The sequence below is a fragment of the Fringilla coelebs genome, assembly GCF_963513975.1.
Source record: "Fringilla coelebs genome assembly, chromosome: 5".
In the NCBI taxonomy this organism is placed as follows: Eukaryota; Metazoa; Chordata; class Aves; order Passeriformes; family Fringillidae; genus Fringilla; species Fringilla coelebs.
The window spans coordinates 46,514,913-46,542,798 of record NC_140033.1 but is presented as its reverse complement, the minus strand read 5'-3'; the positions used below and the strand labels follow the sequence as shown (position 1 = coordinate 46,542,798).

The 27,886-nt window shown below is 41.8% G+C and overlaps 1 protein-coding gene across 1 annotated transcript; it reads left to right on the top strand.

The window, feature by feature from the left end:
- Window positions 1-2,765: 2,765 nt before the first annotated feature.
- SLC5A8 (solute carrier family 5 member 8) lies at window positions 2,766-27,886 on the top strand (the record flags this gene model as incomplete). The annotated part of the gene is made up of 15 exons (XM_084205509.1): window positions 2,766-3,098; window positions 5,164-5,229; window positions 9,121-9,172; window positions 10,657-10,724; window positions 11,591-11,745; window positions 13,133-13,273; window positions 17,274-17,403; window positions 18,792-18,880; window positions 20,219-20,331; window positions 21,626-21,693; window positions 21,961-22,047; window positions 23,141-23,334; window positions 24,510-24,613; window positions 26,282-26,367; window positions 27,755-27,886. The coding sequence occupies 15 exons, from the start codon at window positions 2,766-2,768 to the stop codon at window positions 27,884-27,886; spliced, it is 1,818 nt and encodes a 605-aa protein (XP_084061635.1).

Sequence of the window (27,886 nt, the reverse complement as noted above, 5' to 3'; positions counted from 1 at the left end):
TTGTTTGGTCAGATCCATGGCCTTTTTAATTAGAGGATGCTGGAGAGATATGAATCTTACCCCTCTTGCTATTAAACACTGAATCCCACTGATTTCAGTAGATCTTACAAAAACAGAGTCACAGCCACAGTGAGATGAGACACCAAATACGGCCCAGTGGAGATGGGGCAAAAGTGTTACAAGAAGATAATGAAAGACACTCTCTGAGTTTGAAAGCCATTTACATATCTATTATAGCAATGACAAAAAGCAAATACTTGCAGTTCTGTCTATGTTACACAGTACAGACAAATATAGCTAATTTGGTTTCCTGTGTGAAAAATCCAGAAAAACATTTAGTCCTGTTCTCTGGGTTCACGTGCTGTGATTTAGAACATGGCCATCATGCAGATTTGCTGCTTGTTCTAAAAATGGAAATATCAACATGGGAGGATCCAGCCTTTCATGCCATATTGATTATGACGATACTTGAAAGACAATTTGCTTAACACTATTGGTGAAAGAACCAAGGATGCCACGTGAAACCAGAGTGATGTGCATTTCCTCATAGCCTCTTGTGTTTCAGTTAAGAAACATGATCTGTTTTCCAGTACATGTTATCACTTGCTGTGTTTACATTATGTCAAAAATTATAAAGAAGCCGAATCAAAATGGTATTAATCCTGTGTAATTAATACTTTAAATGCATGTTATTGTTTGAATGGTTTGAGCAACATAATTTCTGAAGAAGTGCAAACAAAGGACACTGAGCATGAAGCTCTGAGCAGCACAGGCTGTGGGTCTGGGCCAGAACCTGTTTATATCCTTCCCGAGAAAAAGGGGTCATGCTTTTTGACAACTAATACCTTTTTTTGGACAACACCTGTTCATTGCACTGAGTGGGGATGTGCTGGTTTTGACTGAAGCTTGGCTTGGAAGGTTCATAATCTTTCACACTGTCAGAAGTTGATTTAGGGCAACCACTTCAGATGATCAATAAAGCAATAGCCCAACTGGTAGGTGTGGAGCATAAGTTTCTTTCTCACTCTTCTTCAACAGGACATCTGGAAGCTCTAACTCATTGTATAAGTAATTAGAGAGTAATTGGGCTACAGAGACTGATGCCCTAACCTGCACTGGTGAGATTAGGACATGCCACTTGCATACCATGGCCAGCTTCTGTCTCTTCAAGGGCATTCAGGCATCTAGACACCAGACCAAAACAGACATGATTTCACAGCTCAACTTAATAATCCTGCCAGACCAGACTTCCACCTGCTCCCTCTCCTACCAATATGCACTCAGAAATAACTCTAAAAGACCTGCAATCCCAGAGCTCCCAAGGAGAGAGGAGTGTTCCATCATCTGTGCTTGGCTGTCAGGTGTCTGTCTGGTCATTTCTGTCTAAGATACAGAAGGCTGCTGAAAACCGTGTCTCAAAATGGTCAGATACAGGCAGCTCAGGGCACCTTGAGCTGAACCCAGAGCACTTGCAGCAAGGACTACTTCCAGCTTATCCAGCTGTGGATGAGAGCCAGAAGAGACTGGGCAGGAAGGAAAATTATTCTACCTTCCATGAAGGAAAACAGGGTAATTTTTAATCCTCCAGCTGGTTCTGACTTTTACTAGGTAATCACCTCCAGCATAGCACTTTGCCAATGTGCAGCTCAGGATGGAAAGCTACTGTGCAAAGCTTCTAAATTCTGCTGCAAGGTGTGCTGTGTATGGCTGCACTGCTGTCAAGCACATCTGAGTCAGCTTTGGCATCCTTTCATCTTCATTCCCCATCTAGGGTTGCTAATATATGGCAAAGTGGCCAAATATGGTATTTGCTGTTAGTCCTGTGTCTACCGTTGGCTATAGAAACAGTCACATCTCCACCACTTAACATGCATGACCTTAAAATCCCATAGGTGTTTTTGATGTACTCCTCTCTCAGTAAGGTGTGTGAAGCTCTATTTGTGATATTCCTGTGCACTTTGACTCCTGAACTTGAAGACGTTTAGTAAAACTTCTGTGAGCACAGTGCAGGTAGTAGGGTTTCCCTGTTGCACAACTGCAGTGTTCAGCAACTCGTCTTGGTAAATCTGATTCAGTGAGCTTCCTTCCAGATTGCACAACTCATGGAAATATATATATTAAATGATTTTTTCACCTCAGCCCTTTGGGGCGATGGTGGAATAAGCTAATGAGCGAGGCTAGGTTCCCCATCCTGGGGAGCTCTCGAGCGAAATGCCTTCCCTCCAGAAGCTCTGGACCGCGACCCAAGTGTGCGGTGTAACCGCGTTCAGGCGGGGCTGTGCCGTGGCGCCGTCCCGCAGCCCGGAGGCGCGGGGCGGGCTGCCCTGGCCCGGGATCGCCGCCCCCTCTCGCTCCGCGGGGGCGCTCAGCGCCGCGGGGAGGAGCGGGCACCGGGGCCGTATAAGGCCCGCCCGCCGTCCTGGCTGCGGCACTCGCGCAGCGGCTCCCGGCGCAGCCCGCTCCCGGCCCGGGACACGCGGCGGGCACCTCGCGGGGCGCTCCGCAGCGCACCTGTCCCGGCGGCGGACACCGCAGCGCTGCGCACCTGTCCCACCCGGTGACACCGCATCGCACCTCTTTGCTTCTGTCCCGCCGGTGTCGCCGCGCCGCACCTGCCCCAGCCCCGGCGGGGGCACCTCACCGGGGGCCCGTTCCCATCCGCTTCCTTCTGCTTATGCCATCCCGTGCCAACCCTGCGGAGGCAGCAGCGGCCCCTCTGATTTTGGGGAAGATTCTTGGTTCCGAGGGTGAGTTCCTCGGGTAGAATGGGGCGCTTCACCGCGTGGGACTATGTGGTCTTTGCGGCTATGCTGCTCATCTCAGCCATCATTGGCATCTACTACGCCTTCGTGGGAGGCGGGCAGAAGACATCAAAGGACTTCCTCATGGCAGGCCGCAGCATGAGTGCCCTCCCGGTGGCACTATCCCTCACCGCCAGCTTCATGTCAGCCGTCACGGTGCTGGGCACCCCTGCTGAGATCTATCGCTACGGTGCCGTCTTCTGCATCTTTGCCATCACCTACGGCCTGGTGGTGCTGTGCAGTGCTGAGATCTTCCTGCCTGTCTTCTACAAGCTGGGCATTACCAGCACCTATGAGGTAAGGTGGAGAAGAAAGAAGCCCTCCCCGGCTTTTAGGGATCTGGGAGGCTTCTCATGCCTACTTACATGTCTGCCCTCCACCTTCTCTTCCCCCAAATTCCCTGCACTCTGGGCTGTCCTATGTCACCACACTCCTGAGAGCAGGCTGCAACCCTCTCTGTCCCCAGGTCTGCTCACAGTGTCTCTGCAGGCAGGTGATGCTCAACCCTGGTGCCTTAGCTCAGGAGCTGTGTGTCATACCAGATTTGTTTCCCCATGCCAGATACTCAGTTCAGTAGGTGGAGTAATCCTAATGCAGATCGGATGGTGACATGTCATTAATCATCTGTAATTAATGTGCCCAAATCAGAGCACAAAAGCATCTACTATAGGAACCAGTTATCGCATCACATCACGCTTCCTCCAGATTGATTTTTAAGCTTAGGTGCAACCACAAATGTCACCCTTTGGCAGAGTATGTATTTGTGCTGTTCCTAGAAATTTTGAAGACACTCCTTGTCACCTGAGGCTGTTTACACTACTGAATGTCTTCTCCCTTATGATTATACAAGGAGGTCAGCAAATGCTCTCTGTCTGTGAAAGTTTTCTTACTTCCACCAAAATGAGGCTGAGCTGGTTTAAGCATAGCATGCAAGTTAAAGTTAGAGCCATCAGCACAGAGACAGCTGGGGTAGTGGGATACTGTCGAGTCTGACGGTTTTGAGATGGCAAAGCATCTGGTCAGTGCTTTCTTCTGATTCAAAATGTCCATGCAACCTGTTTATCTTCCTGCATGGAGATAGTTCCTAGCTGCAGATTTGGAAGCAAACTGCTCATTTTGCAGAGGACTTTGGGAAAGGAGCATCAGTGCAGGTGAAAGTCCTTGACTGGCTACTTAGGTCTTTAGCATTTTATTACACTGAGCAGAGACATTGCAGCACTGGAGGCTGAAAACAAGATTTCTGTTAGTGAATTTAGATAAGAATTCACCAACAGAAATCTCTGGTGTCTTCCAGTGTATTTTAATCTACTAATCTTTGGACTGTCTTGATGATACTTAAATAGGGCTCTTTTAAATACAGGCTTATGATCATGACTGGAAACTCACTGATTATCTTGGTATTGAATCAGTAATGCACCTATAAAAGATATATCTTCTATTTCTGGACAGAGTCCGGATTTCTAACAACCTTTTCTGTGTGTCCAGGAGTTCAAGATTGCTTCCTTGTGTGGACATGCTCACAGATTACATTTTAAATGCTTAGCTTGTGAGTGAGCCCTTTGAGGTGCTTCAGTGTTTATCTGTGTTGATTGGACAGATTTGTCAGGCAAATGAAATTTCTTTTGTACAACCACACACCAAGAAGGTTTTTAGGACAGATGGTGGTAAGAAATCTGCTCTCCAGCATGACAGACTAATTTAGATGTTGTGCTGTCCAGCCTTGATGGAAAAGTGAGGGTTCCTGTTTTACAAAAGGATAAATTTTGACTTACCAGTAGAATATATCAGGCTGCCTTGGACAGTGCAGAAGGTGAGGTTAACATGGGGAGAAGCTGCTGACCACTGAAAATCTTTTGCCCTCTCTTGCAGCAGTTTGGATGGAAACACATAATGCCAGAGTTTCCACACTAAGATGTGGAATAGTCACAATGTTTTCTTTTTCTCTCTGATTTCACAAAACTAGTGGGTTCTATTTTTTGGCTCCTATGTCATTGTCGACTCATAGGTTTCCCTGTGCATAGTCAAGAGTTGGACTTTATGATTCTTGCGTATCTTTGTTCCTTTCAACTCAGCATATTTAGTGATTCTGTGATAATATGTTCTAGTCTTTTCTGTAGACACCCTTGTATAGTGATTAGCTTATGTCTGCTTCACTTGTTTGTGTGTTATTACCCACTGGAGAGGTCTGTAAAGAAAAGCAGGTTGAAAGAGATATCAAACAAGGGGACTCTAGGAGTTTTGGCCATTCATGAAAATGTAAAAACTACACTCTGCTCTTTCTGTATTGCATATCACTTCATTCCAGTCCTATCAATAATGCCAAATTTCAATAAAAGCATTTGTTTTTTCTTCTTTTTTGCAGTATTTAGAACTTCGATTTAATAAATATCTGCGCCTCTGTGGAATGGTCCTTTTCATAATACAAACGGCAAGTAAACGTCAAAGCTCTTCTGTGGTCCTTGGGGCCACCAGAATTATTTGGTTGGGTGTAACTGGCTGTTTTCTCTGAGCAGCTGATGAGGTTACCACAGTGCCTGGGTGGCTGGGAGCAGGAGAAACAACGCTCTTTCTGCTGCACAGCAATGAGGTGGGGAGTGGGTGCTGGGCTACCTGCCTCCTGGGTCTCTGTGGGCACTGCTGAATACCCAGAGCAGTCACTTGACATCAGCACCACGCCAAGAGACGAGCAACCCTGCACTACAGGGTAGCAGCGTGAAGAGCAGTCATTCACTTGCCTGCTGGAGAAACCTGCCATGAGTTCAAAATGCAAGCGTGTGCCAGTTATCTACAGCGGCAGTTTTCATCCTCTGCTGGGTGGATTCTGGGAGTCTGACTAATTCTCAAGGGTCAGTGAGAGGTGACAAAAAAGGCTGTCAGAAACTGTCATTTACTTACTGCACAAGGGTTTGCACCACCACCACTGGAAAAACCCTAGGTGTCTGTCTGCAAGCTGAGAATTAGAAGATTACTGCCCTGGGGAATGTTAAACTAAAGCAATCTCTTCTATTATTGCTGATACAGTTTGCTGTATCTGACCCTTTCAAAGAGTCAGTATGGGACCACAGCTTCTAAATGTCAGTGAGCATATGTCAAATGCACTAGAACAAAATGTGTTCTTTTCACAGTTTTGAAGTGGACTTGTGGGTAATTCAAAATAAGAATGACTATGCAATCAGAAAGCTTTTTAAGGTACATGCTTATTTTTGTCTATTTTCGTATTTTTTAAGGCACACCAGAAATCACAGGGCAAGCACACTTGCACCAGTAAGATGGTTCCCAGTGCAGTGCTCATTACTGATTTGAGCAGTGCTGCTTAGCTGGTTTTTACAGATACACAAGTTCATGGAAAAAGTAGAGTGCTGGCATGTGTGAAACCTGACACTGTTTCACCAGCACGTATGAAGACATCACAGTTGCGTAAGTTGGAAGAGCTAAGCTTAATCTTTGCCTGCAAAGATGAAAAAAATAATTCTATGCAACTTAAATATGTGCTCAAGGAAATTAACCAAAGATCTATATGTGTCTTTCTCTGACAAGCACTTACTATTTAACCTGAATAAATTAAATACTAGTGAGGAAAGAAAACTTCCCAAGATTTTAATGGTGCAATTTTAACTCTTCTGTGACTATTAATACTTAAAATAAGGTAAAGAAAAGGATTTATAATATACAACCAAAAAAAAAACCCTACTGAAGAAGCAAAAAGATTGCATCAGTCCTATTTAAATTGACACAAAAATGTGATCATAGTTGTGACAAATTTTAATTTCTGATGATGCAAGGCTTCTGGCACTTACTCCCTTTGTATAAGAAAGCCACAAGTTCTCATGCTGAATCCCTAGAATTAAAAGGCTTGAAGAGGTATGAGTTTGACTGATGGACTAATAGCAGGAAAAGAAAACCAACTTGATTGTCATTGCAGTCAACAGCTACATATTCCAATGAAAACCAGTAATGAGTGCTGTATGTACTGGAACCAATACTATTTAATACCTTCATTAATGACATAGATAATGAGAATGAGCTCACCCTCAGCAAGTTTGTGGATGACACCATGCTCAGTGATGCAGCTGATTTGCTAAAGGGAAAGGACACCATCCAGAGGGACTTTGACAGACTTGAGGAGTGGCCCCATAAAGTTCAACAAACCCGTGTGCAAGGTCCTGCACATGGATTGGGGCAATCACAAATATCAGTATAGATTGAAGGATGAACTGATTGGGAGCAGCCTTGCAGAGGAGAACTTGGAGATACTGGTGGATGAAAAATTTGACCGAGCCAGAAAGTCTGGTCACATTCCAGAAAGCCAATTCTGTCCTTTGCCAAAAGAAGTGTGGCCAGCAGTTTGAGGGAGGCGATTCTCCCTGTCTACTCCACTCTTGTGTGACCCCACCTGAAGTACTGCATCTGACTGTGGGGTTCCCAGCACAAGAAAGACATGGATCTCTTGGAGAGGGTCCAGAGGATGACCACAAAAATGGTCTTGGGGTGGAACACCTCTCCTGTGAAGAAAGGCTGAGAAGGCTGGGATTAATTGTTAAACCTGGAGAAGAGAAGGCTGTGAGGAAACCTTATTGCAGCCTTCAAAGGGGGCTTATGAGAAAGGTGGAGAGAGACTTTACCAAGGTCTATAGTGACAGGACAAGGGATAATAGTTTTAAACTGAAAGAAGGTAGATTTTGAATGGATAGAAAGAAGAATTTATTTGCATCAAGGATAGTGGGATACTGGACCAGTCTGGGAAAGAAGTGCAATGGCCCAGCCCTGGAAGTGTTCAAAGTCAGGCTGGATGGGGCTCTGAGTTTTGATTTACTGCAAGGTGTGCCCCAATGGACTAGATGTTCTTTGAAGGACCATTCCCACACAAACCATTCTATGATTCTATGTTTCAGCAGCACATGCTGACAGTCTCTGTATGGACAGCAAGTAAAACACTGACTGGGCTAGACAGGTGTCAGGAGCTGTCTGGGAGGTGGTATAGGTAGTTTCAGGAGATATTCACCAGGGACTAATCAGGACTGGCAGCTTTCTTATCATGCAAGCTATATATGAAAATCTAGAGAGGACTCATGGCACTGAGAGAAGCAAGCATGCACACACAGTGGCAGGGTGTAGCACACAGGCAGGAATAACTATTTCCCCAGTGGCCTCCCTATCCTTTCTGGCATGTGCTTCTAGCAGGTGTGCAGCAGGGGGTCAGGGCAATTAGGTTAGGCTGGGTGAAGCAGCTTCTGCACGCTAATTTCCTCAGGCAGCTAGAGAGCTGCTCACTCCCATTACCTCTTGGCTTTGTCCCAGCATAGCCACTGGCCATGTGGTAGAGCTCCACCTCGGGGACTGGCTTTGATCTGCTCAAAAGCCATGGCAAGTAATCCAGTGGTTAGCAATCCTGCTCTAGTTTGCCACCTGTGCCTAGGATGGACATTTGCAGGAAGGACAGAAGCTGGCTGAATCTTGGATGACATCTGATTCTGCTGCTTTTCCATGCCCAAATCCCATCCCTGTAAATTAGAAAGTCAGAAGAGTCCAGCCATGGAAAGCTGATGCATGTCAGCTCACAACCTATTGGTGATCCAGATGCTTTGAATCAAGATCACTGACCTTCACAGAAGTTATCAGCACGTTGGAAGCTGCATTCTCCTGACCCATGTCACAGCTGAACTTGTGGCAGTAATAACAGTGATAAAGAAGCAAACAGGATTTAAAACCATATACAAAATAATTGAGGATATCAGTGTATGAATCCCATTGTGCTCACAAAGGTAGATGGAGTAGCTCCTTGATTTGTCTGTATCTTTACTGTGGTTGAAAATATAATCATGTATGGTTTTGTTTTACAGGCTGAGGGTTATAATTCCTTGTAACACTATCTGTAAGGACTAACTAATGTCATATTTTGTGTTCTTACTCACATGAGTTATAGCTGGATACTGAAAGGCATATTGATCTCGAGACTGAGAAAATGATAGTAATAGATTCCTTGACAAACCATGTGTAAACCTCATTAACTTCCTTTTGCTCTTGTTTCCTTTGCAGTTTTAAAGGAATAGAATAAGTTAATTATAAAAGGCAGGAGAAGATGAAGGTGGATTTTGTATTTAAGAGTCCTTGGTATTTGTTTTAATAACACTAGGGTGTGAGATTGTAGAGCTCAATTGCCTCAAACATTTGTCTTCTAATTGGAATTATTTGTTAACAATTATGAATTTAGGAAATAGAGAATACATAGATACTTGAAAAGAAATCATGTCAGAAAGTTATCACCTTTCCAGGAATTTACATTTATTTTGATCTTTCCTTTTTTTTTTCCCCGCTCTAGACTTTATACACTGGTATTGTCATTTATGCTCCAGCTTTAGCACTAAATCAAGGTAAAATGAGTATACTGCAACTGTTCCTCTACTGATATAATATCTTCTTCATGTAGTATTGGTATGGTGGGGTTCTTTTTTGGTAATGCAACACATAAAAATATAGCTCAGGGCTTGACTGTGAAGTCTTTTGATGGGAACTCTGTAATCCTAATTTGTAATCCCCTTAATCCCTGCCTGTAAGGAATTACAGAAGAGATTTTTGGGAATACTAGCTCTCATTTACTCTACCTCTGATGCAATACCTGTAGATAATGGCTTACTCAGAAAAGTTGAGAAGGCTTAAGTAACTTTTTAAGGCAATGTAGGCAGTAAAGACAAATTTAATTCCTCTGGTTAAGTGCTTTTCTTCAAGATGAGAGCAAGGCAAAAGTAAATATGATTTTGGGCTTCCTGGAACTGTTTAATGAGGTCTGTCCTTTTTGCAGGAAAACCAAATCAACAGCAAAGAGATTGTTAATTTAAGATGTTTATTGTGATATTTATGAAGTTAAGTATTTCTATTTTCTACTTCACAATGACTCTTTGATTTGAAAATGAGCCACATTCATTTCTAAAAGGGCAAAAGCTTTTCTAAAGAGCCATATTAAACTTTTAACCTGACACCATTAATTTGTTCATTTGGTAAGAAAAGGGAATAACAAAATGTAAATTAAAAATGAATCATTTTGGCTAGAATCAAGTCACAGTTGTCCTACTCATTGAATGGGTTTTTTTGCCCTGTTCATTGAACAAAAATGAAGAAAAAAACCAACTCTCTCTCTATTGGTTTCCTCCAGTGTATAAGTTCCACAGATTTTTTGTCTTTGATATTTATATTTGCCTTGCAAATACATGCTAAACCAAGCTATGACTTAGCTGGCTCCTAATTATTGTAACTTATGTTTTTCACTAGTTTCAGTGTTTCTCATTAGCCTGAGCTCTCTGTTAGGGAGCTCCCAGGGCCCTGCCTGGCAGCAGGTGAGCATGCCAAGCGGGGGCAGTGACAACCTGTATGTCAGCCACAGCACAGTGTTGTATAGCTGGAACATGTAATCCTTAAGGGAAGGAAGAATTGAAGAAAGGCTTTTACTCTGACACATTTATTCCAGACAATGCTTGAACAACCTTATCTCTGTGGGGGACCCCCAAACTCTTTATTTGCTTAAATCCCTGCCTAAGGGCTTGGTAGCAACTACACAGGTGTTTCAAGGAAGGACATATATTTTAAAGCCTTCCTGAGTTGGGACATATTGGATGTGTTGTTTGGGAGTGTTCACATTAAAGGCAATAACTTCCTTATTTTTTATCCAAATCTGTAACAACTCTTTCAGTTTTAGAACTGGTTAGGGTGAATCCCATGGTTTAGACGCACTAATCTTTTCATTGCCATTTATACCTCCTATTTTTGCATTTAATTTATTTCTAGCTTTTTCCAATAATTGGCCTTCAGTGTTTTGTTCCCAATGCCTCATTTACACTGGTGCTTCTTCCCTCTCTTTCAGTCACTGGTTTCGACTTGTGGGGTGCAGTGGTGGCGACTGGCGTGGTCTGCACATTCTACTGCACGCTGGTACGTGGGCCCTTCAGTTGAGAAAAATCCGTTCCTTTCACTCACATCAAACGTGGAATTTATTAAAAAGAAGCCTAATAATCAGGTTACTCCATGGAATTACATTTTACAGGTGTAGCCACAGGACCACATTCATCCAGGGACCTCTCTGAATCCATAGGCTGCCTCTATGCAACTGAAATATTTTTTATGAGTGTTATGATACACTCAAATTTCTGTTGTTGCTGAAAGAACAGCAGAAAGGTAGATTTTCCTTTCTAAAATTCTCCTGTGATTTTTCTTCTGATCTAGTAGGGTTTTGCTGTGCAATTTGTCAAACACCACAACTGTAACAGTCTTGTGTGTTATTGAATAGAGCCACTGCAAACAGCATGCCACATGAACAGATTGGTCTTTAATTCAGCGTTAATTGACCAAGCGCGTGGATGAAATGATGAAATGGAACCTCAGTGACAAATTTATTTGCATATGGTGGATTAAATAATGTTTATTGTTATTCAGATGAATGGTATACCTTCTGGAGTTAGTGGAACTTACTTATATAACATAAGACGAGCACTGTCTGAAAATCTATCTTTTGATACAAACTTCTGAATCAGTTTATGTGATGAAGGAAATACTGGATTAAACTAGGTATATGGCCCAAGTAAATTCCTGTGAGCTTCAGAAAAGGGTCAGGATGTCCTGAACATCTTCCAGAATACAATTCCTAAAGACATCAGTACAGAATTAGTTCCATCAAAGGTGAAGATTAAATTAATCTATTACCCATAACACAGATGGCAATGCTTCTGTTAGTTGAATGTGAGTGCAAAGCAGGAGTGCTGCTGCCTTGTTGTACCTGATATGTGCTCTTCCTCTTGCAGGGGGGTCTGAAGGCAGTGGTGTGGACAGACGTTTTCCAGGTTGGAATCATGGTTGCTGGATTTTCATCTGTGATTATACGAGCTGTTGTGGTGCAGGAGGGAATTGGACGCATTGTAAATGATTCCTACCATGGAGGAAGATTAAACTTCTGGGAGTGAGTTTGTACTTGCAGGGGCTGTGCCTCTTTACTCCTACAAATAGAGCTCATGTGACTAACTGTGAAATTAAACTGCTACTGTAGGAGGAGGACCGCAGAAGTTGTGACCCAATTTCTGTATATTTTTAAACAAGCTTACCTAGTTTGAAGGATATTTTTTAGGTTTTACTCCATGGAAAATCCTGGAAAGAGAAAAACCTTTTTACTTTGTCAAGTAGGTATTTTAAGGATTCATTTGGGATTCCACTGAAAGAGAATCGTAAATAGGAGAGCACATTTGTATTTATAATTACAATTTGCAAACAGCTGATTTGGCATTTCAGTGACTAGACCAAAACAAATGAGAAAATAATAATTTTTGCCTAATCTGGAAAAGGGAGGATTTTTTTTTCCTGAAATAAAAAGTAGAAGTAGTTTTAATAGTATTTTACCCTCCATTATTGTAAGTAATCTTAGCCTAAAAATACAACTTTAAAAGTTCAAGAATATTCAGTCTGACAATGTTGAATCAAAGACCATTTCAAGTAAAAAAAGTTATTGTACCTTTGATGAATACAAGATTCTTCTGAGAACCTTCATCCAGTGCTATTAGTGAAAGTTCACTATGACAAGTATTGTGATCAGTTCACAATATTAATCAGGTTATTCTGTAAAATTCTTCACCAAATTCTTCAGTAAGTAATTCATCTGTGGGTATTTTTTTCTACTTATTAACAGTAATTTATTTCAATCTGTTTGGCTCATTTGCAGTGGTTGTACTGCATTGATTCTTCTCCCAATCACTGAGTTCACAGATGGAAAAAGAAAAGGAGTAAAGGTTCTAATAGGTGAAATAATACTACAGCATGCACCAAGATAAATATAATTCATTGCTATATTAAAGTTTGATTTAAAAATAGTAATTGTTCATGGCCACCTAAAATCTGCTGTTTACTTAGAGGTAAAGCAGCAAAATGTTTTATAGAGGCTCTGTCCACAAAGGCTGGGATTGTAAACACACCTTTATACTGGTGTTAGACTGATGTCCCTCTAGATAAGCAGGCACATTACACTTTTTACTGCAGCATCGTTTCATCACAACCATCACAAGCATCATACAACTTTACATAAGACTGTAGTTTATAGGCAAATAAAGCTCTCCAGCTTCACCTTTGGACAGTTCAGAGTGTTTCAATGGCTCAGAATGTCAGCTCTGAGTTTTAAAATTTGCTTTCTATGACTTCACGTAAAGTTAGAGTAACTTAATGTTCAAAATCTGGCCAAATTAAGAAAGTTTGTATTAGAACAAGCATGGAGAAATTATTTCTTCTAAGCATTAAGTTATTTACTTATTAAGAAGACTTTCATATTCTGAATTTGCTTTCTCTTTTTCCTTTCATTGTAGCTTTGATCCCAATCCTTTGCAAAGGCACACCTTCTGGACGATTGTTATAGGTGGGACTTTCACGTGGACTGGTATATATGGGGTTAACCAGTCTCAAGTCCAGAGATACATCGCATGCAAAAACAGATTCCACGCAAAATTGTAAGTCTGTCTGCAGTTACTCTCTGAATTCAGCAATGGCTGTTCTTGATAAGAGATTTTTTTTTTAAAGGAATGAATGGGTATTTTGTCTGTATAAATTGCATTCATAAAGGCTAGCATCTTTTGCCTTCTGTTTTGTGGACCAGGTAGAAGAAATTTGGCACAGTAATTACTGGTATATGAATTCCATGTAACACTGTAATTTGCTGTAACACTGAACTTTGTGCCTGAATTTTTCACTGCACCAGTATTCTCATATAGAAATAGCTGCATTAAGTTTATGTGCAACCTAAAGACCAAATATTGTAGTACTTACGGTGAAGTCATATTGAAACAGTATCTTCAATTGCTGCTCTATGAAACCTAAATCATTGTGTGGGGATTTTGCATAACTAAAGACTAAAATATTTTCCCATAACAATGAATATAGGTGTGAGGAAATCCAGAAGTTACTTATTCAGTGATAAAATTGCTGAGCCATCATGTACTTTGTATTCATAAGAATCATGACATATTTTTTAAGGAATTAACTATGGAAACTGGCAGAGGGTTATGTTTTCCTTGAGTGTAAACATTTCTGATGAGCCTTTACTCTAGAATGGAGTATATTTACTAGCTCTATTATCTTATCTTTATCTTTAGAACCATTCCATTAGTTCACAGCTCAGGATTTAAGAATTACTGGTGATCTCATGAAAATAATTTGTAGAAGAAATGTAGAAGCACACATCATGACTATAGTCCCTGTACATTCAGTCATTCTGTGGTACAGTGGCATAGAGAGAAGAAGCTTTATGAAGGCTTTCACATTATAAGCTAGCAGACTACCACAAAATCATGCACCATTTACAGCTGAAATATTTTGTTTATCTCAGTAAAGAAAATCTGCTTTTCAGCCATATGTGCTGCAGACAGGAATGAGCTGATGCTCGGTGTCTGGTACATATCCAGCATTCCCTGACACATCTCCAGCATCTCAGGTCACTTCTCTGCAGTCTGTGGCACGTGCTTGGGTTCTAGGTTCTCAGCACTGCAGAGGCAGGAAGCACACCCCACGTATCCCTGGAATGACTGTGTATGGGAGAGCAGACACATACATTGTGCCAGATTTGTGTGCCAGTCAGGCTGTTCCTCCCAGCACCTGCTCCTCTTGGGGCAGTGCTCCTCTCTTGGGCCCTCCCTACACTCTTTGAGAGCAGAGACACCTCCAGAGTGTCTCAGAGGCAGGGTGTGACCAGAGGGAATCTGACACCACGGCAGGCTCAGGGTAGTTTTTCTGAGCTGTTGCAGCAGCTTTTGCCAGGGCTGGAAACTATCTAGTTCTGTAGGGGTTTGGATGGAATTTGGGCTCTCATATTAATGGCTGCCAAGCTTTAATCAGTAGAGCCCTGTCCTGCTGGCATGGGTGGTTGGATTCTGTGGCACCTTGCTTGTGCCTCGCTTGTGCAAGATATTTGCTCTGCATGGAGAAATCATTTAGCATAATAGTTGCAGCTATAAACACTGCTATTCTGTGGTGATTATCTAGTTCATATTCAAGTGTAATTAAACACATTTGGCAGGTTACATTGCTGGCCTGTACCTCTTATTGTCATTTAATCTGTACACAGAAGTGCAAAATCTCATCAGGTCAAAGTAAAAGGGTTTTTCACCCCTGTGCCATTTACTGTAAGGCTTTTTAAGAGACAGCACAGTAACCCATCAGAGCTCAGAAAATAATTCCTTCACAGATTCCAACTTGCAGGTTTTGGGAAGGCCTTTAATAGTGGCACAAGAACAGGAATTTTCTCAGGCTGTGGGAAAGGATTTCAGCCCATTCAAGAAACACCAGTAGGTAGGAGCACATTCTGTCATCTTTGAACAATCACTAGGCAAATTGAACATAATGCTTATATCTGAATGATAAGAGGCACTCAGAGCAGGAGAGCTATGCTGTCAGAAAAATATGGGCTCCTAACACATTTTTCTCTCCTTTCAAGGTCATCAGCTGCCATATTTCAGTGCTAAATTCTTAGAAACAGAGTGAAACAAACAATTGAAAATAAGCTTTCTGCAGTCAAAATGCCTACTTCACCCAAACTCCGCCCCATGTTACTCACACAGAATTAATGGAAACACCTCCCTCCAACAGTGCTACAATTATTCTCTAGTGCTTAGTCATAGGGTGTACCATGAGCTGGGATGTAAATCAGAAAGAAAAAAAAAGTTCTCTGTCAAACACTGACGCAGTTTATAAACAAGAATTGCTTAAAAACAAGACAATTTATTTTGCTTTTGTGTGTTTCTCTTGACTTTCTAATCTTGACTACAGGCTCTAGGCTTATTCTTCTATTACATCTTTTCAAATGAGTTGGATTGATTTTACTCATTGGTTAAATTTTGTGCTAAATCAGTTTCTGGGTGTTGTATATCAAGATAGATTATGCCAGTGCGGGAATGGCTTCAGCTAAGTGGATGCAAGACATCCAATCAATATGTAAACATCTATGAGAAGAGGACTGCTTCATTTTTACTATATTAGTTTAGAGAGAAATTTAAAGTGCTGTTGGTTGTGTGTTTAGGCCAGCCCCTAACTGCAAATACAAGGCAAAAATGCAGTTTCCCCTACTAAACAGAAATCAGCTTTTATTTATATAGGTCTTTTCTAAGAGTTTGAATTGTGCTTGCCAATAACTCTTCTATTGTATAAAACTGATAGTTCAATTAGTTAATCTACCTTATACCTTTCTGAAAATGTCCATTTCAATGTCTAACAAGGCTTATAAAGTTAGGTTTACTTCTTTGTTCATCCTGCTGGTCCTCTATAGAAATACAAAGGCTGTTTCCCCTTACTTTCCTGGGAACCAAAAGCACTAAAAGGCCTCTTGAAGCATTGCAAGCATGAATATATTTTCACAGAAACCAAATGTCCTCCCAGAGGAGGTCTTACCAATTGGCACAAGTCCAGGGTATGTGATCTGTCAGGAAGTTAAATCACTATCAGTGATACACAGATAACCAGGAGGCAACTGCTGGAAAGGAACGCTGTTTTTCAAGGCCTTGCTCCCAGTGGGTATGTTTGCTTGAAATGACCACTCTAGGTGAGAAGAACTTTGTGACCCTGGAGATACCAAGAGATTTGTGACCTAGGAGACATCAAGAGCTTAGAAACATTTGAGAAAACCAGAGACTTAGATGGAAAGAAAAAGCCCTCACTGGGCAAGGAGAAAATGTGTTTTTTGCTGCCGTTAGAAGCTGCCTGTTGTGTGGCAAAGGCAGAATTATTGTCTGATGGAAACACGTCTGGTGTCACCATTATCTGAAGCTGAAGCTTGCGTCAGGACATGGGGAGGTGATGGAGTTTCTGGATGATACCAGCCTCCAAGTTTTTTGGTTACTGAAGGGGAAGGTGTAGGCTAGTTGAGAATCCCTGCTTTCTGGAAGTGGCAGCCAGAGGCAGCTCCAGACCAGGTCCCAGCCCCCAGTTTCTCATTGCTGCTTCCCACAGACACTGTCTCAGGAGGAAATGGGAGATTTGTTGCTTTACAGGGACAACTCCAGCATTGTGCAAGCAGGATACTGCAGCTCCAGAGGCAAAAGAATGCCGGTGCTGACTGTAAGGTACCCCACACTTGGATCTGGGGCACCCCGCCTTACAAATCTGCTTGGGGTTTGTCAAGGGGTGTGGCATGGGGGAAAGAGCATCCTCCGACCTGCTGCTTGCAATGAGCAACTTGTACACGTGATGAAATGTGGGATTGCTCTATCGCTCCCATCATCTCCACTCAGGGGACAAGTGCTCAGACTGTGACACCAAAACCAGCAGTGTCATTTGTACATGAGAAACGTGATCTCTCTCCAGGTGAAATGCTGGGAGCCGTGTGGTGACTCCCTTGCCGGCAGGCAGCCGCTGACCCGGCGCTCTCCTCGGTGCAGGTGTGAGCGCTTCCTTGCCTGGCCCCCACAGGGTCTTTGTGGGATGTTGAGCTCCAACATGGTGTTTCTGTGTGTCTTGGTGCAGGTCCCTCTACATCAACCTGGTGGGGCTCTGGGCAATCCTGGTCTGCGCCACGCTGTGTGGACTGGCCCTCTACTCCATCTACAAAGACTGTGACCCATGGACGGCCAACCAGGTGTCAGCACTTGACCAGGTACGGCCCCACATCTCGGGGGAAGGTGGTGCAAGGGTATCCTTCCTCTGCAGCCAAAACAACCAGACAAAGGCAGTTCAAGAGTCAGGGGGTTGGAAATAGTGACATGATGGAATCCTGTGTCGGGCTGAGACTGCATTCCTGGAGCTGCAAATCCCTCAGCACTTGGTAAAGGTGGGCAGCAGGGAGAGCTCTCAGTACACCCACCTCTGCAAATGTGTGGGTTTTTCACTCAAAATGGGTTCAGGAGGGCCAGCATTGCATGAAACTGCTTTGAAGAGAAGTGAGGGGAAGAGACCAGCGGTGTCCTTGTGAGTGACTGTGGGTCCTGGTGCACTGCTTTGTGTCATCCAACCCAAATTCCCTTGGGCTGACAAAGGCAAAATCCTTCTCAGATTCAAACCACACTTAGGTCCAGAGCACACACCTGGAGGAAGACTATGAGCAGGAAGCTCTTTGCCAGTAATAATGAATCCTTCCCTCCTTCACAGGAGAGATGGGCAATCAGACTGTGCTGCAGAGGAACACCTCACCACTGATGATGACCTCTCCTCAAATAGACCTTGAGCCACAGGTTTACCTGAGGAACAAGAGCTCTTGCAGCCCATAGACTGGCCAGAGCCAGGGCCCAAGGAAATAAAATAAGTTTTATTTGTGTGTTTGAGCCTAAGACAGTCACAGGCTCTGGATAATGCTCCAATAGAACATAGCTGGAAAGGCAGGAGAAGAGCACAGACCATGGAGCCACCTGCGGCAGGACCACTTGGTCTTTAAGAGTAGAATAAAGTAAGAGACAAGGTAGAAACTGGAAGGAAATTTTTTCCTTTCAGTCAAATTCATTTGGTAGAAGCTGGAAGCAAGATACTAAAAATATCAACTTGCCTGTGAAAAAAAAAAACGGTTCACAGGAAGAAAATCTTAAAATTCCTCTCTCTTTCCAGCATTCAGATCTTGCAAATGTCAAAAAATGGCATACAGTTTCCTACACGGAAATTGATCTCAGGTACCAATATCTGAGTTTATTGGACTGTATATGAACCCCTTTTTGTGGAGTCAACAGCAGAAAAAGCATCTGTGGCACCCAGCCCCCCAAGGGAGTGATGTATGGTACAGACCTCTTGCTGCCCAGCCCTACTTCCTCTGCAATTGTCACTGGAAAACAAGGTCCTAAGGGCATGGCCCCCCAGCTAGGTGGTCTCAACAGACTCTCTGTAGCTCTAGTGGACATTTTAGGGTTGGTTTTCTCTGTAAAAAAATCAATAAACAGAGCAAGATAGGGCATTAAAAATTAGAACAGCTGGACAGCATGCCAGTGAGAAGGCTGTAAAAAAACAATACAGTGAAAAATTAGGGCAAGATGGTAACACTTCTTAATCTGAATTTTTCAGCTAATGCCATACCTAGTGCTGGATATCATGCGTGATTTCCCAGGAGTGCCAGGACTTTTTGTAGCTAGTGCCTACAGTGGGACATTAAGGTAATTGAATACTCTGGAAACTGCTTTTTTACCCTTTTCTGTTGGAGCTAAAGTTGTATTTATACTAAAACTTTTGTACTTATTTCTTTGTCTAGCTGATTTCTAGTCTTAAAAAATCACTATGACCTCTTTGATGGTTCAGCTTAAAAATCTATAGTTTCCAATATTTGGGTCCTAGGACTTAAAGTAATTTGGAGTTCCCTACTAACAACATGAGGAAACAGCCACATGTCATGTAAAACACTAACAAATCCTTCACTGTGCTTTTAAAGCTCCTCTGCTATAGAAGTTTTTGAGTATTATGGATGGATAGTTACACCAAATACTTACAGTTGAGGAAATTTCCTATTGCTCATCTTTAATTTTCCAGTTCCATAACTGCATAACTTCAAAGCCATCTGCCTTTCCTTACCCCTGATCTCTAGAGACTTGTTTTCTAGAGTTCCTGGGCTTCCAATTGTCTTGAATGAATCCCATGAAACAACATATGAATATATAACATATGTAACACTATATATTTGTACTGTAAGATACAGATTGATACTCTTCTATCCCATGCTGGGGAGGGTTATGTTCAGCTTTCCCAAGGAGTATCTTTAAGAAACATTGTCTCAGTGAAGGCTCTGAACAATAGCAAACAGTTAGAAATGAAGAAACCTATGAATGTGACACCAGAATAATTTTTTAAAAATTCTGAATACTTGTGGCTACATAAATAGAGAGGACAGCCAAAATATTAGTTTCATATGCTGAAGAAAAGCTGGTGGCTTGCAGGAGCAAGGTACACTCAGACAAAGGATCCCCTGGTTGGGCCTTAGGAGTGCTGGTTTCTCTGATCCCACAGGGAACCTTCAGTAGTTTGGTTTGTAGATGCCTAATTTAGTAAGTGTGTAGTTTAGTAGATGCCTAATTTTGAGATGACCATAATTAGATTATCTGAATTCTCCTCTGAGAGTGCATTAAAAGTAAGCAGTGATGTGGGAATTTTACCTACCCAGGTGTATGCTGCAGATCATTTGTGAAGGTGTCATGTATACCAGTAGTGTTTACAGCCTAGCTATATATAGGAGATATTTCTATTCAGTTCTCCAGGTGCAGCTCAACTTTTCATCAGTATGTGCCTTGACCTCACCAAGGATAATTACTTGAAACAGTTTTTCTAAGCTGTTAGCTGCATTCTCTGCAATAATAAGTTATTATTATTTAAACCTATGCAACAGTTACATTAGTTTTCTGGCACTGTTCTAGACAGTGGCAGTTTCTCTGTGCCACTAACCTGTCACCTATGATTGCAGCTTTTAAGATATAAAAAAATTGTATAAATCTTGCCTTCTATAGTACAGTGTCCTCCAGCATCAATGCTCTGGCTGCTGTGACTGTTGAAGATCTCATTAAGCCTTACTTCAAGTCTCTCTCTGAAAAGAAGCTGTCATGGATTTCCATGGGGATGAGTAAGTCTGGAAAACATCTTTTCTGCTTTTGCTTTACAAAGTGAAGGTTTTATTCAGACCTTGCTTATGATGGTGTATGTCAGGAGTAAGTAGTTCACACCAGTGGGACTAAGTGGGTGCAACATTTGGGGGAGAAAAGATCAGCTGTGTGGGTTTGACACAAATGGGGGACAAGTGAGTTTAAGGAAAAAAAGGAAACCATCTTGTTTGGTCTTTAATAAAGAAAGATGCACTGCATCTGTGTTCAGTATTGATTCACAATTCTACAAAGCCAAATATCTCTGACTTAAGCAGCTGCTATTTTTCTTTCATCTGTCAAAAATAAGAAGCAAAGGAAGCTCTTTTGTAACATTTTTTTTGAATTGATATGCAAGCAGTAGCCTTGTGTCCCAAAAATATTCCAGAGAACAAGAAATTTCACATCTTCTCTGATATACTCTCAGACTGTCGCTCTGTTTAGCTCCTCTGCTTAATGTAACTCAAAGAGAATCAGAACTAGACTGAGCAGATGGTTTAAGTCTGTGAAGTGCAATTGTCACATCTGCTACTTGTACTGTCTGTGACCAGCTGCAGGTGCAGCCCAAGAAAGTGTTTGTAGTAAGAATGAAATCACCTCCGTCCCAGCATGCTGTAAAGTCGGAGCCCATACCAGGGAGCACGGCAGACTGGTGGGAGGGAGGGTAACAAGAATTAAATATTCTCACCTGAGAGAAGTTTCTTAAACATTGCAAACAATGCTTATGCCAAAACTGTTGTTTGTGGTATCATGAGCTGCCTGACACATCACAATGAATAGTGAGATTAACCTTTTGCTAGAGCAGTGAAACTCATCAGGGGCAGAGGTGGGAAAAACAAGTAAGCCAGTGTTATGGCTCTTGGAAAGAAATGCTGTGTCCTGGTGACCTGGGATGTTCTCTGTCACTGTGCCAGCTCCCAGTGATCTGCCAGCATTTACTCTTTTGCTTCCTAGACTTTAGGCTGAGAAGTGAAAATCATTCCCTCAAAATAAGGACAATGACACAGGAGATTAGCTGAGAAATATGAACGAGTGGGTTATTGCCACTATGCTTAATCCATGTGGCTGACATTTATTGACTAATCTTTAGCAATTGACAGAATGAGGATTTTGTCAAGTTTGCGTGATCTCTTCTTAATGTAAACAGAAACCTGACCTTTTGGCCAACTCAGGCTCTCTTGGGAGGTGTTGGGGCCACACTGGGTTAGACAGAAACTTTTCCATTAGTGATTTTCAAACTTTGGCAGATTTAAACACGGTTCTGCCTTTTGCATACAGGCCTGTTTTATGGCGGAGTCTGCATTGCTATGGCTGCAGTGGCATCTCTTCTGGGAGCCTTGTTGCAGGTAGGTGCCAGACAGCTTTTTCAGGGCCATGTTGAATGACCCAGAATAAATTATGTAAGAAAATAATTGCTGAACACCATTATGGGATTAGTTTTTATTCTTTCTTGGGTACTGATGTGTTAAGCATCCATATATCGAATCCTGGCAACTGAGTACACAACACTTTAAAAAGTCTCATAATTTCCTTCTGAACATCTTCTCTTCTTGTCACTTTGGAAGCTTTATTCCTTGCATAGCACCTGATAGCAGACTTTCTTCCTTCCTCAGGCAGCGCTCAGCATTTTTGGCATGGTTGGCGGCCCCCTTTTAGGACTGTTTGCCTTGGGAATCCTCTGCTCCTTTGCAAATGGAATTGTAAGTAGAAATTTAAAGACCTGTTCATCCAAAATTTATTGATAATTTTGGGCTTCTCCTTCCACTAATAACTTAATGTTGGGCAGCAAGGGAGATGTCTTTGGTACTTTCTGTGAGGACATTTCCCCTTGCTCCCTTTCTTCCTTATCCCAAGGAAATGGCGAACAGAGCTGTATAGGAACTTGAATTTCCATCTCATGAAGAGATTTGGATGGGGGAAATAATCTGTATAAAAATGAAGCCTAGACAAGGATTTCTTAAAGCCAGTTTTAGAAGCAGGGACAATGAATCTTGAGACACAGCTGAACAACCACTAGGCTCAGAGAATGCTGGCCTCTCTGAGCAAACAGGCCAGGAAAATGGGGTCTAGGCACTTGCAGACCAAACTGGGGTATGCTCAGAGTGCTTCCATATTGTAAAATTATAATTTCCAAATGAAAAACCTTTCCCATCAAAAAAAGGATTTGACAAACTTTATTGATATTGTTCATGGTTTAGTCCAGCAGGATTACTATTTAGTATTAGTAATTGTACCATTACCATTTACAGGTTTACTAATTTATTATAGTAATATTGCTATAGTAATATTAGTATAATATTTTACTATTACCATTTACAGGTTTACTAATCACTGATCTTTACCTCTTTGCAATTGAAAATTTTATATATATACTGAAGTAAATAAAAAAAAAATATTTGCTCTCAGCCACGACCCCACCTACCTCTGATGTAGGAGAGACTTTTTCACTAAAACAGGTCACATGAGAAAATTGAAAAATTCCTTCTGTATTTGTTCAAGGAGGGCCTCAAATAAAGCAGGATTTCCCCATATACCATGAAGACCAGAGTTATCCTTTGATTGTAAAGACTTAGTGGCCAAGTAAAAAGAGCTGTGTTCAGGAGCTGTGAGAAAACATCATATTTCTCCAAAGGGGAATGAAGTAAACTCCCCAGCACTTCCCAACTGTATATTTCATTGCTATGAAGACTACTGTTTAGATTATCTTGACTATTTCTTAATCATCTAATTGTTGTTTCTTTCAAATATCTTTTGCTTTTCATGTAAATCGAAGTTTCACTTTTTGTTTTGCAGGGGGCATTTGTGGGTCTAGTCAGTGGCTTCATTATTTCACTTTGGGTTGGAATTGGATCTCAGATTTATCCTCCACTTCCAGAGAGAACCAAGCCACTCAGTCTCTCAACTGTGGGCTGTAATATATCCTCAGGAAATTTCACATCAACAGAAATTCCATTAACAACGGTTTTCAGCGCACCAGGTGCAGAAAGGTATATGAGTTCATCAAGTACAGTAACAATGTATGCAATTTTTTTAAAGAAACACAAACATCTGTACAGTATTTACTATCATGATCCTTCTCTGGTTTATCTACCACACTCTTTGAGATGCAGCAGTTTTCTCTGATTTTTTTTTTCCTCTCAGACTGAAGTAGTTTGTCTCAGTTATCCCACAATAGAAATCAAAGTGAATATTTCTATTGATCTGCAAAGCTTCAGTTCAATATTTGAGTTCAAAGGCTTGGACATGCCTTACTGTGGACCACAGTTTTAAACAAAGATATCATTTATAGTTATTGGATTAGCTTCCACAACCTGTCACATGAATTAGAGTAATTGGCAGTTAAAGGGCAAAATGCCAGTTAGCAGCTCTACCTACAGCAACTTGTCTGTGCAGAATAGTTCTAATCAGGACATTCAGAATGGGCACAATATACGGGATTTCCTCTGCTTTGCAACTGCCAAATGTCTTACTCTGGATGATCACAGTTAGGTTTAACATGAATGGCAATACAGAGAACAGCAGGAAGAGAAAAAAGCTGAAAAAACACATTTCTGGGGTCTCCAAATCCTTACACCTTAGAGCATTGTACAATGAGGACATACCCTGACACACTGGCTGCCCAACATCCAGTTTCATATACCACACCTCTGCATGAGCCCTCCAGCATTGCTCCTGGCTGCTGGGAAGCACCTGTTGCAACAGAGCACCTAGTCAGGGAGAGCAGAATGAGGTGTAAAGACAGCTGGTCTGTTGTTTCTGGCTGTTTAGAGCTGCATGGGGTTGATTCCCTTGTTGGGTTTTCTTTGTGCCCCTTCCTTCAAATAACATCACCCTTGCTAAAGAAATCAATCCCTTCATCAGGATAACTGGAGTGTTCAGCTCTGCACTAGATTCATAGCAGAGACAGGACTGTCCTGTTTTACCTGCTCTGCCTCATGCATTGCCTCACTCTACTGGCTAGCCTTGTCTCTTACAAAGGAACTTGTTCTGCAAATTTTGGAACAAATTTTCAGTGCGCCTATGATTGTATGATGGTAGCTCAAGATTACCAGGTTGCTTGGTTCAAAAGTGTCTCTGTATTTCTACACTGTCTGGAAAGAAGCACTTCCAAGTTTTTTGGAACAGAAAAGGAGGGATTAACACTTTTTCTGCTTTATTTCAGGCCTGCCCTGGCAGACAACTGGTATTCCTTGTCTTATCTTTACTTCAGCACACTTGGGACACTCGTCACAGTAGTTGTGGGAATAATTATCAGCCTCCTAACAGGTACGAGTTTCAGAATTGTGATTGAATGTGTCTCAGATCTCTTTTAAACTAAGATGTCCTGAGAGCCACAGGAAATGCCAGTAACCTATTGCAAACACTGTGTAAAGGTTACCATCCTAAATCGAATTTCCTTCCCTCAGTGCTTCTGCATCCCGCTCCTGGTCTTTGCTCACAGCAAAAGTTACTACAAATGTCTAAGGAGAAAGAAGTTTCAGCATATTTTTAAACCTAAGGGGCATAAAAAAAAGGAAAAAAAAGAAAAAGACATCTGTCTTTCCTGTTTTATTAGATGCCTGCAAGGGCTGGAGGTTTAAGATTTGTCCCTGAACATGGCAACAACTCCGAGCAAGGAAATACACCCATGCTCCTAGAGGACAAAAGCAGTTTTACTTTGAGTGAGTTTAGAGCACTCAAGGGCTGTTGTCTGCATCCACAGAGTGCATGCTTTTCACCACATTCCTCAAGAACATGCCTAAGAGCTGCTGATCCTCTGCATGGCTATTTTAGCTTCTTTTTCACTTTCCCAGTACTTTTGTGCAAAGGGAAAAAGCAGCTTGCCATGGGTAAGAATGGGGAGTTCAGTTCCAGCCCATGGCCTGACTACTTTTGCAGAAACAGCAAAAAAGCAGCTGTTCTCACAGCTTTTCCCAGTATCCCCAGCCAGATTCATATAACAGCCCTCATCTTGGAGGCTGTTAGATTTCAAATTTTTAGACTGATCCACAATGGCTCCAGGACTATGAAACTCCAAACTCAGTAGACAAACTCACTTTCATTAACTTCCCTATGCCTTGCAACTAATAAGCACAAGCTACATTTATCTAATTTTCTCTTCCTTCTGTGTTTTTAGAAGATTTGCTCTGCACTTTCGTTTAAGCACATGCTCTTCCCATTGCTATAGTGATGCTTGAATCCAAATTTTGCTTTTTACCTGGTAGGGGTCAGGTTACCATGAAACAAAGCATGAAACAAAGCATGAAAACCACACAACTCACTAAATCTGGATGAGATATACTCAGCCCAAGAACAGAAGCACAAAAGAATTAACCTAGTCACAATGTCACCCTGCTTCTCATGGAGCAAGATTCCATTTAAGCCTCAGGTAGCAAGCAGAGCTAATTCCCAGCACCTACATCTCTTTTGTTTCCCACCCAAGAACAGCTAATCTTCCATGCCATAAAAATGCCCAGACATTCCATTAACTCTCATGCCCCCATCTTGGGGATGCCCTTAAATACTTCACTATAAAAGTTGCTGGTGAGTTTGGAGACAGGAGTCATGCTGATAGGGAGGTGAGAACTGGAGCTCAGGGTTCAGGGTAGCACTTGGTGCCAAAGCTCCTGGACTGGCTGAGTAGTCCCAGATGCGATTTATTCTTTTCTGGTGATTGCCAGATTCAATTTTTTTTCCAAAATAGGAAATGGGAGGAGGATCCAGGAAGCTGGGAAATAGCTAAGGCATTTCAAATAGACTTTGAGGGATCATTTCATATATTGAGAGGAGCAGGCTATACATTTTTGTAAAGAAATGATCCCTAAGGTCTGTGATTGCTTGATTGCTTTTGCAGCATGACTCTGTCCTGCTTGCCTGGCCTAGTGCCCGTAGCTGGGGTCTGACACATGGTTTGCATGTGTAAAGCTGGCTGAATAAAACTTGCCTATTTTGTAGGAGGACTAAAGCAGAACACGGATCCTAAATTCCTGCTGACCAAGGAAGATTTCCTGTCCAACTTCTCAGGGTCTGAAACTGAGCAAGTAAGTGTAACTGTGCATCTCTGATTTAAATCAATCATTCCTCCAGGGGACAAAGGCAAACAAATTTCCTGGTTTGCACTTTTCCAATCAGGATGAACAGCACCTGATGCTGCCTGATAGGACTATCTGCTTTAAGGCAGTAGCAGACCACAAGGCAGGTGGGAGTAAGGCAGCTGCCACAGGCAAGGAAGCAGTTTTGCCACAGCTTAGCTTCAGTCAACAACAGAGAAGCAACTGAGAAAAGGGACTGTTTTCTCCATGTTTCTGCTAAAATACTCCCTAAACTTTGTAACTTTGGCTACTGTTTGAGAGAAAACCTTTCTAGTCAGTGTATCTATTTCCTAGCTCTCATCCTAAGAAAAAGAAAAGGGGAAATATTATTGGGTAATAACATCCATTAGAAGGGAGAATACAGGGAAATTAATTTTTTAAAATAAACTGCAGATCACTTTTCAATCGATATTGTCAGCTGAACATTCAAGTTCAGCTTTGTTCAGTAGTTCAGACAATAATCATATCTTTAGGATGGTCCAGCTTGCAAAATAATTTTCCTTCTAGAATGATCCTATGTATTTCAGCTTCTGAAAAAAACACCAGTGAAAAAAAGGGATATTACCATACTATTGTAATGCTATTTGCTGATGTCAGTATGGAGATCAGCTATCCAGTTACTGTCATTCACTCTCTTTAATGGGACAGCATCTGTTTCTACTATCTGGGAATTTAATCCCTGAAGTCTTTTGACAAAGAACAAAATAATCCACCACCCACATGGAAGATAATGTCCACAGCCATACTTTTTAATGCCTGGAGTCAGAAAGAAATCTCTTTATGTATCTGTCTCTTATATGGCTAAGAGCAGAATAACAAGTGGTTGGTACCACAAATACTGCAGAAAGTTGACAAGATAAAAAAATCAGGACTAACTAAGCAACTTTCTGCAATGAAGAGCTCAATATCTCATTCTATTTAAGAGAAATGTGACACCAAAGCAATGGTGCATGTTAATCTGCTCTTCCTGTCACAGATGGAGCAAGGATGAAGGGTTAGGAGTCAGTAGATCAAAGACCTGGTGGTGACATATCAGTAGACATGAAAACAGCAATTAGAACTTTGCACGCCCAGACCGATTTGCAGGACAAGAACATTTTGTGTTACAAGAACATTTTACACAATTAGTACCTTATGCAATACAAAACTTTCCATGCCCCTGGAAAAATACCATCTACTGCAATGAGTAAGTATTTGTGCTCTGTCAGCAGCCAACAGGTTTTCCTGCAAGGCAACCCTGTATGTCAGGCTTGACTCTGCTGGCCAAAGAGAGGTCAAAGAGAGGAAGAGTCTTTCTTCTGTTTCACAGCATGGCTTTTGTCTTTTATTTTTTTAGCCAGAGAAAGTGGAAGTGTTGAACTGGAAACCATTTACCATGGCAGATGAAGGAACTGACAACCCTGCCTTTAGCCACATTGAAATGGACGTTGCAAGTGACAAGAACAAAGTCAATGGTCTTCACATATGA